This window comes from Desarmillaria tabescens (genome assembly GCF_030435595.1).
Source record: "Desarmillaria tabescens strain CCBAS 213 chromosome Unknown EV420scaffold_208, whole genome shotgun sequence".
NCBI lineage: Eukaryota > Fungi > Basidiomycota > Agaricomycetes > Agaricales > Physalacriaceae > Desarmillaria > Desarmillaria tabescens.
Window position 1 is genome coordinate 20,476 of NW_026848507.1, and position 12,305 is coordinate 32,780.

Consider the following 12,305-nt stretch of genomic DNA (forward strand, 5'->3'; position numbering starts at 1 on the left):
CGAATATGGCCAACGCCGAAGAACTCGTTAATGAGTACGAGGCGCGCATACGAAAAGTATTATGGACGGTTAATGAGAAAGGAAAGACAGTCGGGCGGGACGACAAGATCCCTCAAGGTCTCCCAATCCCATACCATGACCCCGATACGCCCTGTGTCACGGACATCATCACCGTTCCCTCTTCGCAATGCACGGCACCCGCACATTCGGATGAGTTGAACGCGATTGAGAATGACTACTCTTTCACAACAGAATCAGAAAACTACCCGACTTCCGATGAATCGGATGTCGATCACCTACAACAAGTCACAGAGGACTGGGACAAAGATGAAGATGATGACAACGATGTCGAGGACAATGTCCCATCCTTCTATTCCGAATCCCAAAACTCTTCCACAAGCAACGACGACGAGGAGTCAGAAGACTCGTTCGAAACGAACGAGTCTTAGAGGTCTATTTATGGTGTAGAAGGGGATTTCCACCGCTCATTCATGAGCACTGAACCCTTAGGGATCGCGGATCCCGACAGACAGTTGAGGCCTAACCGGCGCATGGTGGCTCTGGGTCCCAAAAGATACCAGAGTCCAGGGGGAGACGGGTCTGAGGCCAAACACAACGAGTGACCCTTTATGGTGTAGCGGAGGCCCAATCGATCCTGTTTTAAAGCAGAAGGGAGACCCTCAACTCGCAGATGCGGAAGGAAGGAGACATATTCTCATTCGGGACGAATGAGTCTTAAGGAGGGGGTAATGTTACGGTTATTCTTTTCTTTTTCTTCTCTTTCCTTTTCTTTTCTTACTCAGCCGGATTACGCGCAGGCGATCATCGCAGACTGATTCCCACAGTACTATTTTTAGTTTACCAATGTGTATTTAAGTAGAGCCTCAGCTGGTCTGAACCCCAGCTTCGGCTAAGGTTTAATCTACCTAACATCAAACTCCGTCCTTCGTGACTATCTGTCCCATCGACTTCGTCGCCTTTGACTTGCTAAAGCGTCGTCTACCGAAGTGCGAGTAGCGACCTTAGTACGATCTAAGTCGATAGAGTTAGTGGCTAACAGTATGCTAGTTCTAACATCTTCCTTTGCAGCTTCTGAACTCTACAAGCTCTGTATCATTCATCGACTGGTCTTCCCAGAAGATATCCACTGGCGCTGTACATGAGTTCGTTCCACGTATAGGTGTAGATGCTAGGTAGCTATATCTAGTGTATTATACATATCAAGTCTAACTAGTATTACCTCTTTCTAGTGGATGGATGTCTGCAGCAACGTTCCATCATGGGCAGACGAAGAGTCCAGCCCAAGTGTCACTTTTCAAATGACTAGGATGCCTATTTCATCTCCCGGTCATACCTTTATTCGTGTTCAATGGCCCACACCGCCCTACTTATAAGCGTAAAAAGATTGTGAAGAAGATGCCAATCTGGTTAACCAATGATTTCAAGCGACTGCTGGAAGGATTTGGGTTCTCCTATTGGGACATACGGCCTGTTCTTTTCTTTTCTTTTCTCTTCCTGACATGAAACACAGGCTCCAGGCGAAGCAGAGGCCGAGCTTGCGATGCTCTCGTGCCTTGGCCAGATTGATGCTGTGATGTCAGAGGACTTTGATACCATGCTATTTGGTGCTCAGCAAGTGATTCGGATGTGAGAGCAACAGTTACATTTTATCAGTGTGATTTTTAAACATATTCATTAGCAAAGAGGAAAGCGACTCCAAATATCTGATCGAGGTTCATGAGGCCGGATCCCAGTTCTCCTGCAACAATCTTGTAATGATCGCGTTACTCGCAGGGGGTGATTATGATGTAAGTTACGCAATGTTTTCAGTTGATATAGACTCATTCTTATGTGATAGGATGGAATTCAAGGATGTGGCATCCAAACTGCAGCTGATATCGCAAAGTCAAGTGTTGGAGAACGGCTGTTTGATGCCCTTGAAGCATCCGAAGTTGATGATTATGCCGCTGTTGCCTCCGCATGGCATTGGGACCTTTGCACGGCATTGGAAAAGCAGGGGGCTGGCCATCTTCATTCTCGGCAGCGTTCACTAGCTTCACGTATCCCGCTTGACTTCCTGAAGGTGTCGGTTCTCATCCAATATATTCACCCAGTGACATCCCAATCCAATGGGGCAGGTAATCTACCTGCCGCTCCATCGCTGCATCAACCGGACATATCCCAACTCGCAAAGCTATGTGAGGAGCTCTTTGTTTGGGGACATTCGATGGGCATCATCTGCAATTTCCGTGATCATGTCTTCCCAGGATTAGCCACCCGTGACCTGCTTCAAGATCTATGTAAATGATGGGGACTATTGAAAGATGACAACACTCATATCTCCCAGCATGCTATAGTTTCCAAAGTACATGCTGTATGTGTGAATCAACGTGAACAATCACATTCGGAGTTATATGTATCTCTCATCATTCCCGGTGAAATCCTAACTCAGATCACCTCTGCGATTGATGGGACATACAATACTGATACCACGTCAGATGAGTACAATCAGTTTGTGAAGAAACCCCAAGTTCATGCATGGCTCTCTCGTGTATTGGCCCTTCATGCACGGCCGAACATCTTGGATGATACACAACATCAGACCCTCAAAGCTGGCAAAAAACATAAGACAGTTGAACCAAGTATCAAGAAAATGAGGCTCATCGGAGCCAAGCCTCACTCAGCCCATTGGTATGTCAAGTATCCCTGCCTGTCAAATCTCTCTTACAATAACTTTTATGATGCCCTAGCTTCGACTTCTGCCAATCTACGAAACACCAGTCAAGGCTCAGCAGAACAGAACAGGTCTTACCCGGTCTTAGAGATATCTAGTGATGAGAGTGGTGAGGAAATGACAGGCAGGGCTCATTTCAATGCCATGTATGGCCTGTTTCTTACAGTTTTTTTTAAAGAAGCCACTCCAATAAAGCGCCAGAAACGTAACTCATCTCCAAAGTACCAAATCGAAGTTCGCTATACAGTGAAAGGGGAGATCCTGGAGCTATGCACAGATGATGAGAATGGATTCTAAATAGGAGCACCTACCCCTCTTTTTTTCATATATATAGATAGCATATCATGGACTTTATCGCTTGACTCACTGTTCTCTCTTCCTCTCAGTATCATATGGACATGAACACGACCAATGATATCACAAATGTGCTAGGAATTCACAAGGTCCTAGAAACCCTATCCTCAGATTTAGAGATCATAGATGACATTGAGGGTGAGCAGGAGAGTTGCGGTGTGTCCAATGAGTACGATGGTAATATGCAGATGGACCTGAGTGCATCGGACGATGTTGAGGAGGTTTTAGCCAATATTAGCAAAGCATCAAAGGGTGTCACGGAAGGCACTGATGCTGCATATAAAAGGTCAACTGTTATCCTCAGTTTCTGATACCCTGCATTATTCTAACGTTCAACACTTACACAGGGTCATGACGGTGTTTAATAACTTCCTCATTAAGGAGAACATCATCCAGCCAGGCACTAATATATTCAATCTGCAGAAGCTTGACCCGAATATTGACTACTACATCGTAGGATTTATTATGAAAAAGTACGTCTGAGCATTCAGTCATATCATGTCTATCTGACTTGACGAGGTGTGATGATATTGATATGCATGGCACAAGCAAAGGGCCTGACGATGCACAGAGGAGCTACTCACACACTCAAAAGCTTAGGGCAGGCACCACCTATGGCTTCCGTAAGACTGGTCGTCGAGGTAAGGTACCTTGGAACAGAGCAACAGCGCTTGGAAACCCGTTGATCTCTGATCTCATGTCCTCATACATGTTGGGTCTGCACAAACGCAAGGTACGCTGTGAAACTCATCAGTAATATATGTAGGCTGATGAGAAACACAGGTCACCAAAGGCGAAACTTCAACTAGTGCTCGAGCCATTAGTCCTGTATGTCTCTGTTTCTGTTGTCAAAAACTCATTACATCTTTTACTTTCTAGGGTATTCTGAAGCAGCTCTATGTGCATAATCATAAGCACGAAAACTGGGATAACAATCACCTGTCCCAGGGAAACTGGTGTGGAGGAAACATGCGGCGATTGCTCCAGGCTGTCTACCTCGTAGCATTTACATGCTTACTCCATATTGACAAGGTGTTGAACATTCAGGCCCATGAGGTTGATCTCTACAATGATGAAGTTGATAACACTGCCTGTGTTTCGATCACCCTTCCTTTTCATAAAAATGCGCAATTTGGTGGTAAGTGCATTTTACTGCTACAGTGCCATTGCCTGCTGACTTGTTTGGGATAACAGACATACCTCCATTTGTATTACGAGAACTGCCAGAACATATGGCACATCTCTGTCCTGTTCGAGCTCTCGCCACATGGATTGGCACCTCAAGGATTAACAAAGGGAATCTTTTCCCCAACATCGATAAACGTGACTGTCTCAACACTGCCAAGAACACCGCAATGGTAAGGTATGGGTTCTATATGCAAGTGGTCCATGCTCATTCAGAACTTTGTTAGAAACCAGAGGTCTTCCTGCAGCTCTTTCGGAATAACCTGTGGGACTTGGGTATCACACCATATCCCTATGGTACACATTCTTTTCGCCGTGGTGGATGCCAGTGGTTCTCATGTGATCTCCATTGGTCAATTCGACAAATCTGTGAGTGGGGTGGTTGGAGCTTGGACTTTTCACATATGACAATTGTCAAGTATTTGATTTCATCAAACGACACTCCAACTCTTTGTCGTGATGAATTTTTCAAGCTTGACCACCAAGTAGTCAAATGCTGGACCTGTGGACGAACATGTCCATGTGCTTAATTTTAATTGTGTAGTTATCTCATGTCACAAAGTAAATAAGAAAAACATTGTAGCATTCCAAAACTACGACATGAACTGTGAACTAAACATCCTCATTGCAACTAATTCCCATCTTCTTCCTATAGTCAGGCAATTGTTGGACCATCCTTCATGGCAACCAATTTCCTACCCCTTTTATAACCAAAGTGATTGATGAAGTCATCACCATACTCAGCTGTCACTTGTTTTGCTAATTCGAGATTTGCGGCTGTTCATCGCTCTAAAAGAATTTTTTTGATTCGAGAGAATTTCAGCCTCTGTCCTTGAGAGTCGGAAAACTCGGCCCAGAAGGCTTCAGGTGTCTCAAATGCCTGATATGCTTCAATAAAATGCTGAAGGCAAGAGGTGAGAATATGAACAACAGAAAGAAAAGCAAACATACTTTCCAATCTAGCCAATTGCTCTTGAGTTTTTCCCATTCGTTCCCTGTTTTTTTATTGAGTTTGTAGATGTCTTTCCAGTACTTTATTGGAACCAGGCGACCATGGATGATTGGATAATCAACGGATGGGGCCCAGTCTGGATTACGATCATCCCAGCACCGAATGAGACTTTCAAGATTTGATGCATAGCAGAATGGTTTAGTCAGCGGAACATCACCCTGATGAACAGTTATGGTCTGGCCATCAGCAAAGACCAACGAGCACTGAATTGGGTTGATGGCAGTATCATCAGATGATACTGGAGCATTCCCATCGAGTTCAGATGTTGGCAGAGCAGGTGGAGAGAGCAGCATGGATGGTGAAGTCATCTGCATGGGCTCAAAGGGTGGTAGGATCGGTGAGTCTGGTCGGTCCACAATACCAGAGAAGACTTCAGTTGAACTTGCAGTGAGCCCCATAATGGTCGAGTCGAAATCCATGGAGGGACAGGGGGTTTCAGGTGATACAGTCAAAGACAAGGACGAGGGGGAGGATTTTTGATGAGCAGCCAACTACTCCTCGACGATAGAGGCAACACACTGGACAAAGTCAGGGCTTGCAAAAGGATTCTGTGCATTGGAGATGGCTGTCAGGTCGAATCAACAGTGAAAAGTAATGACACGTACCATACCAGGCTTTTGCGTGCTATGATTGTGGACACTGTTGACCCCAGGTTCTGGAAGATGGGTATTGCAGAGATTCTGTGCATGTTCTTCTTCTTTCGCTATCTTGACCATAAGAACTTCAGCCTGAAAATGCAATCAACAAACCAAGCATGAATAGGAACAAAAACAGACTCACCCAAGGTATGAAGCTGTCTATCTTGGCCTGGCTACGAGTATCCTTGAATCTTGACATAGGGAGGAGTACCCTTTGAGGGTTGCTCACCGGTATGCTCACCTCATGAATGCGGGTTGCTCGACGTGTCAGCTTCCTCTTTGTAATAGCACCATCCCTCACCACTCTCACTCCCTTGTGAGGAATACGCATCGGAGTGAGAATACTGTGAGAGGAGAGGGAGATGAGCTCGCATCTGTGTATGGCATGAATGAACGTACTTTGCCTTCCACTTTTCCATCCCAGCTTGGCTGAACTTCACAAGCCGCTCATGAAGCATCGTTTTGTTGCCTGTATGTGCGAGTCCGAAACGCTGGCAAAGTTCTGCAAACCAGGGGACCTTGTGTGTAAGAGACCTGGGGAATGGCATCAGTCAAAGCAAGACCAGCAAACAGGAACAACATACAGGTCAATTTCCTCCGTTTGAAAATTGCTGTTCTCATCAAGCCAATTTTTATTAGGGCCATCTTGACGAGGGCAAGGGAAGACATATCGCTGCTGCTGCTCTGGCGGCAGCACGTTTGGAGGCAGTGGAAAAGAATCCATGATGAGTTTGAGTGTGTTGGTGGATGCGCGTCGCTGCCGTTGAACAAGTTGCCTCCTCCTAATGAAGAAGAAAGTGAGGATGAGGATGCCGACAAAGGACCCTGTGAGACAAGCAGCAAGACAAAGGCCATGATCAGTGGCATCGTCGTTAACCCTGGCGGCAAAATGTCTGGGTTTAGTCAGGGGGGTGGTGTGGAGAGAGAGAGACACGATCTGGAGAGAGAAAGGGAAAATGGGAGGAGTACAATGTCTCCAAACCCAAACCCAAAAACGAACAAGCGAGCAAAAATCAAGCAAGCATCGAGCGAGCGAACAAAAGCAGTGCTCCCCGACAAAAGACATCACGCCACAGTCACGATGATACGCCTGGTATCAGGCTACCCGTAGATTTTGCGATTTTACATCAGTTTATGCAATCTACAAGCAGTACAGAGGGCTACAGTGGAGGCTTCGCGCTGGTAGCTAAATACTACATAAAGAATGAAAGCACGGCAGTACAGAACGGACTTAGAAACGACATCTCGAAGAGTCAATTCTACCAGCCGTCAACACGCCAAGCTAAGCCCTACCTAAACAAGACTATTACAGTCAAATCTCGGGGACTCGTCTGTATGGAGTATAAAAACCAAGAAGTTGAAGAATGGAACGAACTAGATGCCTCGTCGCCTCGACGAGTAGAAAGAACCTGTCAGGAAAAATTGCTAAGTCGAGAAACAGATCAGCTTTCGAGATCAACTCAGGCTAGGAAAGGAATAACCTTGGAAGAATGAATAGCCACGTTGGGTACCGAGATGACCGACTTTGATCGCGCAGTGATCAACAGAATACAATCTCGGACCTGCAGTCGATCGCGATCGGTGGTTACCTCCTCGAGATCCTGCGCATACCGCAGTATTCAATACATACGGCGCACGGCAGGCCTTGCAGACGGAAGAAGGAGCACCCACGGACTAGTAGGGCACTCCTCGGCAACAGAATAACCCGGCGCAGTCGCGTCGAACTGAATAGAAACTACGGAATGGCGCAATACTTGTAGGATAGTGACTCACTGTTTGTATTAATTCCAAAGCTCATACCATAATTACTGTAGATACGGGCTCCTATACCTAAAACACGAATCGTATAAATTAGCAGCGACTAGATGCATAACGGCAGGAAAGCATTCCCCCCGCGTTTGTGCTAGTAGCCTGTATAGCTACCTAATCAATCACTGGTTTTTATTGCATATCCTCGACTGAAGTGAATTAAGTTACCAAAGTCAACCCATAAGGGCGACTACAGTAATCTAGAAGAGTTAAGTAGGAAGTAGAGCCGTCCCCGCGTTTGCGCCTTGCTAGTTAATTGAACTGCTCCGCGGACAAAGGCCTCGTGTTCTCTCTCTCCGAGATTAGCGATCTAGACGTGCTGAGTCGACTTTAAATCAAAAGACCTCATCTAGTTGAAGTAAAATAAGCCCTAGAACGCTTTAAGTTCGAACAATCGTCGAGTTCAAGGAACTCCAGAGTCTGTGTACTCTTTGCAAGTCTTGTACTTGAAGTCAGAACCTGAGCGTTCTTTGTAGAGTGATTTTGCACTCTTTGTAGACCTCGGAGTCTTTGGTTGTTTGATTATTTGAAGTGTCCGCTAGAAGTTCTTCTAGACGACGTTGAAACAAGCATAACTTGCTCGACTATACCTTACAAAACAAGTTCATAAAACCCCGCTATCGCGGACTAGTGTACTTTGTGTAAAACACATCGAAAGAAGAATTGAAGTTGTTTTCAGGCAAAACCCCACTAGATTATCTAAATCTAAGTACATCGCGAGTGCTTCTATCGTACTCACCCTCGAACTTATATACATTGGTGATTGTGTGTGTGTGTGTGTGTGATTTAGTATCTAGATTGACGATCTAGACGCTAGTTTCATTTGCGCGCTGCCCGTTACCGAGCACATCAACGAACTCTCACCAATCCGCCAACGAAGGATGTCAAACAGACACAGTGACACATTTGTGTCAACCGTGTCAACCATTGGAATCCACCCACATGCACAAACACAAATCTCATCGATGAAAGACGTCAAATGAGATAGGCGACATATTTGTGTCAACCCACCCGGAGGGAAAAGAGAAAGGGCCAAGACCCCCGCGGAGGCAGTAGGGGAGGGAGCCAAACAGATCGTGGAGACGGTCGCAGGGACGGGGAAACGTCTTTGACAACAATTGATCCCGGGAGTTGCCGCGTGATGGGACCGTCGTTACTCGGAGAGAAGCCCCGGCCGTTTCACTGGGTTCCCATGGTAGTTATCTGCTGCCAAAGGGGTAGCAGTATTCCACGCTTTTGCTGATTCGATGAAAATGGGACATCATGGTCTGATGTCAAGTTTGGATTGGCACCGTGATGCTATTAACTTGGTCCGGAAATGACAATCTCGGAGGCTGGGCCTGATCAAATAAATTGGAGGGAGGCGATAAATTGAGAGAAGAACGGTTAATCAACGCGAGTTTAGCATATGAATTCCCAAACTGTATTGTATGTCAGAGCTCGTTACAATTCAATCCGTCTCTTCCACATCTTCATCATCGCAAGGCCTGTACTTTGCAGCGGCACCCGTCTCTATGATGTCCTCCAAGATAGCCTGACCTAGCACAGTGTGCCACCGTGGATCACTCAGAGGTACGATAGCTTCCATCTCGGGATCGTCGTAATCCACGCCAAGCTCACCCATCATCTCAAAAATGGCCCCGTTCGGGTACTGTTTGCGAATGTCACAGTCTAGAAGGTTCACTCTGAGTGATAGCCGGAAATGTTCCCTGAGGTAATAGTCGTCTGGTCCGTTTGTTATTGTGAGGTGGGATGGTAACAGCGATTGAGCGGGACCAATATTGCGAAATAATACGACACGGTGGTTATCCTAGAACTGGATGAGCGATGAGAGTATCAAGGAAAAAATCACGCACGTCAACATCGACGCTAAATGCGTTGTCCAAGAAGAACGGAACGAGATCCTTATGCAGGAAGGCCGCATTTGGTGCTGTTTCGAATTCTGCTGGTGTAGCGAATACAGCAAGAGGGTCGCTGTGATGGGTCTGCAAAGATAGGTAAGAACTAGTACGCATATTCTCCGACAGGAGCCTTACTATGCGAGTATAATATGGTGTAAAAATCCATACTAGCTCTGTGTTCGCCTCAGAGCCAGTGATAAAGCACCGCTGTCGATCTCTCTCCATGACCGCGTGCGCCACTTCCGGTATGACATCAAACTGTGTGAAGAGCCGTCAGCCAGCCGAAGACATGCAGACGCGACGAATTTTACCATCTTTTCTGGATCGCAATGGCCACCAGAAGCGGTCTGTTTCATAGTCAGGAAAGACTTAGGCCTGATGCTTGAAGCAGCTTCGGGAAGACATCGGTGTTCCCATCTGTCTAGGGAGACCATGTCAGAAACACTGTGAGATAGAGAGGCAAGACTTACCGGATAGATACCAGCCGTAATCGCCTGGAGGTAGCGGGTCCGTCGATTGCTCAGGTATGGGGGGACCACTGCTGCGGCGTACGCCGTATGCCATGATACCTATCCTGTGTACAGTGACGGGGAAAAGGCAAAAAGGAGCGGTGAACGGATCCAGGAGTGACATCCATCGATGTACGAGGGCGCTGGTGAGGGGTATGAGTCGTTGATTGAATGCTGAATAAGGGCGCTGAGCTTTTGGAAATTATCGGGAGAAAATGATGGACCCACCTACGACTAGGTAACTAGGTACTGTGTTTGAGAAAATAAACGTATCGTTGTCGTATTGCAAAGACTTGGCAGAGAGAGTATGAGAGGTGGTCATCACTGGTATAGGGGCGCAGCCGGAAAAGGGTTTTCAGTTGCAACGCCGTCGCGTGACCTCGGCTCGTGAGTCGTGCCCCATCGTCAACAAAAGCGAGATACAGAATTACTTAGCAAAGACAAATCTTCAGACACAAGAAAAGGATATAGATAAATGCACATACCTGAATTTGCCGATAAAGACACCTAAGGATCATGCTCGCCGGCGGCCGGTGACGATGCGCACTGTTATCAATTTTACCAAGCCATGACAGGCGATTATAGGCTATAGCGTGGTCAGTTGAAGTATTCAAAGCCTACATTCACTCTGGAGCATTCTGTCGATATGCTGTGCCTTGTGCTGCTCGTCGTGGATATCTGGCTAACTTTTAGTGGAACAGTGAAATGAAGACGAAGTCATAATACACATCTAGGACTTGCAATCATTTTCGTAAACGTAAGTCTGTGACTCTCGTCTTTGCAAAAGAATTCGTTGCTTGCCGGTCTTGTTGATGGAGAAGTAGGCCAGGACTATCGGACCTGTCACCTCAGCAACGGTAGCCGCTATTCAAAAAGCGAACGTCCTCCGTTCCGGGGATATCCATAAGACTATCATTGCAAGCAGACAGAAGGAGCAAAGAAGAAAACGAGGGCCCCGGAAGAAGCTCTATTCGTTTGCCGGTGATTGACAAAATGGAAAAGGGACCCATGTGGATCCATAGCTCGAACCAATCATGCCACGTGACTACGTGCCGCTGAGTCTTCTCAATGTTTGAATTTCTTTCCTCACTCCACCATGCACGACTTTCCCCTGCACCGTCTGTCGCTGAGAAACCAATTTCGTCGCTCACACGTCGTGTCGACTTCACAGATAACAATACGTTCGCACCTGGTTTTTTGGTACCTCGGCCTATCCTCGACCGACAATAGCTAGGCACTTCAACTTCATGGGCTAGCACTATTTTTCCCATTTTCGCTACCAGCCTTCCCCGGGTCTCGAAGGAGGGATACAATTAACAATAAACGGATTCAGGCCGGTTGCCTACAGACTGCCGCCTCGTTCGGCCGCGTCTTCGTCCCTCGTTATCGTTTCCTGATCGATACCTTCATGACGAGACGGCCGAGCAGAAATCAGGGCTAGCATTGAAGGTGTAAGAGAGATTGCTGTATGGGAACGATGTGTATACTCAAGGCGGGGAAGAAAGCTCAGATGCGTCGTGCGTGCTTGTCGTTCCGTTTTTCGTTTGTCGTGTTCATTGACTTTGCAGCGTTATAATATACATCCATTCCAGAAATCCGATGTGACGGAGCCCGGTGTACTACTATTGACGATGACGAAACAATATCCCTCTCGATTCTCCCTCTCACCGGACGTAATCACCAGCGCACTCTCATTTCACACCATCGTGTTCCTGCCGGCAGCATCTCATGACGGGTATGTAAGGCCAATGATAGGATGCGGCGTGCCAATGGAAATAGCGACCGACCGTCTTTCTGGCACATTTTAATCGTGCACTGTATGAAGCACGATACCTTGAATGAGGAGGAGGCTGGAGACAGGAAAAGCTTGCTATATGCATTTTTGATGCCATATCGGACGATGAGAAAAAGATGAGCGATGCAGGCGATCTCTCTGTGAGAATATTTCATCTTCTTCATGGTTGTCGCGTTCATTAGTTTCCTAGTACCGTGCTCAGCGTTTATCTCACCTTAAAACCACAGTCGAAGGATGCGTGTGCTCTCAAGCTCGGCGTGCGATGCGGAACATGTCACTCCCCATTTCCCTTCGTCCAGCACCTACCTGTTGATATTATTTCCACGGTGATTATCTATACTTCAAGAGCGAGCATACGAGCCGACTTT

General features: G+C 46.7%; 4 protein-coding genes across 4 annotated transcripts; 2 read left to right on the plus strand and 2 right to left on the minus strand.

Moving 5' to 3' along the window:
- Positions 1-1,332: 1,332 nt before the first annotated feature.
- EV420DRAFT_1282980 (PIN domain-like protein) lies at positions 1,333-2,308 on the plus strand (the record flags this gene model as incomplete). Its single annotated transcript, XM_060468312.1, has 4 exons — positions 1,333-1,491; positions 1,532-1,647; positions 1,700-1,808; positions 1,859-2,308. Coding segments are annotated over 4 exons (834 nt in total), but the record flags the coding sequence as incomplete, so codon positions are not given.
- A 1,291-nt stretch (positions 2,309-3,599) lies between these two features.
- EV420DRAFT_1318720 (uncharacterized protein) lies at positions 3,600-4,803 on the plus strand (the record flags this gene model as incomplete). The annotated part of the gene is made up of 5 exons (XM_060468709.1): positions 3,600-3,821; positions 3,872-3,916; positions 3,968-4,226; positions 4,283-4,446; positions 4,501-4,803. The coding sequence occupies exons 1-5, from the start codon at positions 3,624-3,626 to the stop codon at positions 4,801-4,803; spliced, it is 969 nt and encodes a 322-aa protein (XP_060321565.1). The 5' UTR covers positions 3,600-3,623.
- A 25-nt stretch (positions 4,804-4,828) lies between these two features.
- EV420DRAFT_1754716 (uncharacterized protein) lies at positions 4,829-8,843 on the minus strand. The gene is made up of 8 exons (XM_060480491.1): positions 8,586-8,843; positions 6,508-7,002; positions 6,323-6,457; positions 6,066-6,267; positions 5,891-6,013; positions 5,805-5,833; positions 5,225-5,666; positions 4,829-5,174 (listed from the first exon to the last, which is right to left on the minus strand). Exons 1-8 carry the CDS (start codon positions 8,693-8,695, stop codon positions 5,055-5,057), a joined length of 1,656 nt encoding a protein of 551 aa, XP_060321566.1. The 5' UTR covers positions 8,696-8,843; the 3' UTR covers positions 4,829-5,054.
- Positions 8,844-9,182: 339 nt separating this feature from the next.
- On the minus strand, positions 9,183-10,464 carry EV420DRAFT_1654375 (uncharacterized protein; the record flags this gene model as incomplete). The annotated part of the gene is made up of 6 exons (XM_060478811.1): positions 9,183-9,542; positions 9,589-9,717; positions 9,769-9,891; positions 9,945-10,054; positions 10,104-10,316; positions 10,371-10,464. The coding sequence occupies 6 exons, from the start codon at positions 10,462-10,464 to the stop codon at positions 9,183-9,185; spliced, it is 1,029 nt and encodes a 342-aa protein (XP_060321567.1).
- Positions 10,465-12,305: the final 1,841 nt, after the last annotated feature.